Source organism: Octopus bimaculoides, chromosome 2 (assembly GCF_001194135.2).
Source record: "Octopus bimaculoides isolate UCB-OBI-ISO-001 chromosome 2, ASM119413v2, whole genome shotgun sequence".
NCBI lineage: Eukaryota > Metazoa > Mollusca > Cephalopoda > Octopoda > Octopodidae > Octopus > Octopus bimaculoides.
In genome coordinates this window covers 96,930,747-96,934,351 of record NC_068982.1, presented here as the reverse complement: position 1 = coordinate 96,934,351, position 3,605 = coordinate 96,930,747, and the positions used below count along the sequence as shown (strand labels likewise).

The window sequence follows — 3,605 nt, the reverse complement described above, 5'->3', positions numbered from 1 at the left end:
GTTTATCCTACATTTACTTCCTGTATATAGTAGTAATGCTATTAAATATAGTAGCAACTAAACCACTATACTGGAAGCAGACTGGATGATGATAATCTACTTGGGGCTCTAAACTCAAAAATAGGAATCATACATCTATTTGCACACACACACGCGCATGCACTGGGCTTCTTTCAGTTTCTGTCAACTAAATCCACTCACAAGGTTCCGGTTGGCCTGAGGCTATAACAGAAGACTCTTGTGCCACACAATGATACTGAATCTGAGATTAAACAGTTAGGGAGCAAGCTTCTTAATCACACTGCCATGCCTGCAAAAAATAAAACTTTTGGTTGAAGAGCCCATTTGTCATAGAATTAATAAACTGCATATGAAACTAACATAGCTTCCTTCTGTTTCTCTTAAATATTTCTCTTACTGTCACCTTTGTTTCCTTGTTGAACTAACAGATTCCACTCTGATCTATAGTTGAAAGGATATCTGTTTACTTTAGTCTACCTATTGAACTAATAGATTCCATTCTACTTCATTGATGGGAGAATAGCTGTGAGAATTTATTTATATAAGCAATAGTGTACAAAGTCTACATTTTCAAATGTATTCCTCTTATGTCAGCATAAGAAAATGAATAAAAGATAGAAAAAAATATTGTTTAGAAAGCTATTTCAAATCTACATTTGAGTTGTTTGTTTAGTCCCTGCCAGTTGTGATCAAACGAACATATAATTCAAAGGCTTTCTATCTTATTTTCTTATATGGTTTATCCACTGCAACATTATCCAGCATGTCTTTTCTTTTTGCAAGATACCATCTGATTTCAAGGACCTTTTAAGTGCTATATCTAGTCAAATCACCTAGCAACTAGTTTTAAGCTAGTGTTCATCAATGATATTAACAAATATCAATTGTACCTTAATCAAAGATGTCGATTTCTTTTTGTCTTTATACACTCTGTATGTACTTTGTCTTTTAAATGAGTGATTATTTTGTTTGTTTGTTTTTTGTTAAATTCTATCAGAGTCAGAAATCCTTGACGCCAGCCAAAGAAGAGTTCTATGAACTACACACCATCTTAATGGAAGATATGCCTAAACTATATGATCTCCGAATTAGTTACTATCAACCATGTATTGAAGCATTAATCAAATCTCAGGTTGGTATCATATTATAAGATTTTACACACACGCACACACACACACACACTGTATTGTATCCTAGCAATCAAGTTTTTTTCTTATTTGGTGAGGCTGGAGTCAAGTTGTTTATACATCAGTGTTGTTATTTTAACATTGGATTTTCTATACTTGCATCGGTCAGATGAGAGATGTTGGGGCAGTTTTTTAGAGCCGGAGGCCCTTTCTCTAACCAACCCTTACATGTTTCCAAGCAAGGTAATATTTCCCCATGTTCAGACATGTTTACACAGTAAAGTAATTGAATGGCATTGCTTGTATGACAGTGATAATCCTTTACAGCTATCATCTAATCTCAAGACGAGGAGAAGCAAGCATACTCACACACACACACACACACACACACACACACACACACACACACACACGTGTATATACACAATGGTCTTTCAGCTCCCTCATATTACAACCTCTTACAAAGCTTTAATCATCCAAGGTTATTGCATGAATCACTTGCCTGAGGTGCCATGCAGTGGGACTGAACCCAGAACCATATGATTGGGAAGCAAACGTTTTAACCATACAGCCATCATCATTTAATGTCCATTTTCCATGCTGGCATGGGTTGAATGGTTTGACTGAAACTGGTAAGCTCTAGGGCTATGCCAGGTTCCAATCTAATCTACAGCTGGATGTCCTTCGTAATACCAACCATTCCAAGAGTGTAGTGGGTGCTTTTTACATGCCAATGGCATGAGTACCAGTTAAGCATACATATTACACACATATTTGTAATTTGTATTACTCTGCTAGGAAAACAGGTATGGGTTGGTAACAGGAAGAGTATCTGGCCATAGAAAATCTGCCTCAGTGAAGTTTCATCTGACACATGATGCCAACAATTGAAAAATCATCATCATCATTGTTTTAATGTCCACTTTTCCATGGCTCAGACAGAATTCATTGAGGTAGATTCTTTTTACAGCATCATGTCAGTCCTCGTCTTCCTGACCTCCAGTCAAAGAAGCATTCTAACCATGACCATTCCCTCTTTTTAAAGATATTAAGGACTAGTAAGCTGCTTGACTGCATAGAGGCTCCCTCATTGGTTTCTTTGTTGATCCTTATGTGTGTAGGAAGGGTCTTAATGTGTGTATATGTCAGTGTATGTATGTGCATCAATGTAAGTAGTGTGTGTTTTCATGGAGATTATTAAGACAGAAGACTACAGAGTGATGGTCAAGTGGAGGTTGCTCTGTCATGTTTAAATAGTCTCCTTAGTTGTGATTGGGTTGGAGAACTGAGTACTACTGAGGTTATAGGAAGTGGGGGATATTTAATTAGGATAAATCTGTTATTGATTAAAGAAATCAATAATGAAGGTTTTAATCATTGACTCTTTTTTTTTCTCTTTTCTCTACAGGTTGCCTACAACTCTGAATGTTACAAGATCTATAGTGAGTTAGCTGGCCATCTTGCCCCAGAGACATACACTAGTGAAGAATATGGCAACAGAATACAACAGAAACTCTCAGATATAAAGGCATTGTCCATAGTTGACTGATTAATTACTTAATATTTATTAATATTAAATCAAAAAGAGACTTTATATCAGGTGAAAAAAAATCAAATACCTTTTTATGTAATAAATGAAGTTTATTCATATGGAGTCCACTGAAGAAATCCATTTTAAACATTGGACTACTTTAAATTTGGCAAACTACTAACTACTGGAGTGACTCAATAACAAAGATTGTTCTACACATTGATTGTAATATTTTGTTGTTTCATAAATATCATCACATTACTTTTATCATGAAATTCCATCCTGTGAAATATGATATTGTATTGTAGCATGTGACTAATTTATGTGAAATATATTCCTCAGATTGTGCACCACATGTGCCAGATTGTGTAATGCATGCCCTAGATTGTGAGATGCATGTCTCAGATTGTTACTCATGTGCTAGATTGTGTAATGCATGTCCCTGATTGTTACATATATGCCAGATTGAAATTCATGCACCTTATTGTGTGATGCATATCCTAGGTTGTAAATGCATGCCCAAGAGTGTGTGATGAGAGTCCCACGTTGTGGGGCACATACCCCAGATGCTGAAATATGTATCCCAGATTATGAGATGCGTGTCCCAGATTGTGAAATGCAGATTTCAAGATTGTAAAATATGTATTCATTGATGAGAAAAATAAAATACTGACTTGATCAGAAGACCATCATGTTATCAGTGATGGATTTATTTTGTAATAACTGTAGCATATGTTACAGGTCCTGCTGTTTTTTAAGGATTCAGAACTAAATCCTTTATTACTATAGTACTATACTGACTTCAGCCTTTATGAACCACTTGGTGTTTTAGGTTGATCCAATACTCAGAATACTTCCAAGATCCGAAACAACTTTAAATTAAACACATTACAGAAGTCAAATTAAAAGGCAATTGTAAATGCACA

The 3,605-nt window shown here is 35.5% G+C and overlaps 1 protein-coding gene across 3 annotated transcripts in view; it reads left to right on the top strand.

Annotated features, from left to right (window-relative positions):
- Nucleotides 1–3,605, top strand: part of LOC106869110 (bridging integrator 3) — a 24,859-nt gene extending 21,254 nt beyond the window's left edge. For all 3 annotated transcript variants that reach the window (XM_014914655.2, XM_014914654.2, XM_052978493.1), the window contains 2 exons: nucleotides 1,019–1,153; nucleotides 2,557–3,605. In XM_014914655.2, the coding sequence (XP_014770141.1) occupies nucleotides 1,019–1,153; nucleotides 2,557–2,697 (276 nt within the window). In that variant the 3' untranslated portion in view covers nucleotides 2,698–3,605. The remainder of the gene's footprint in view (nucleotides 1–1,018; nucleotides 1,154–2,556) is intronic.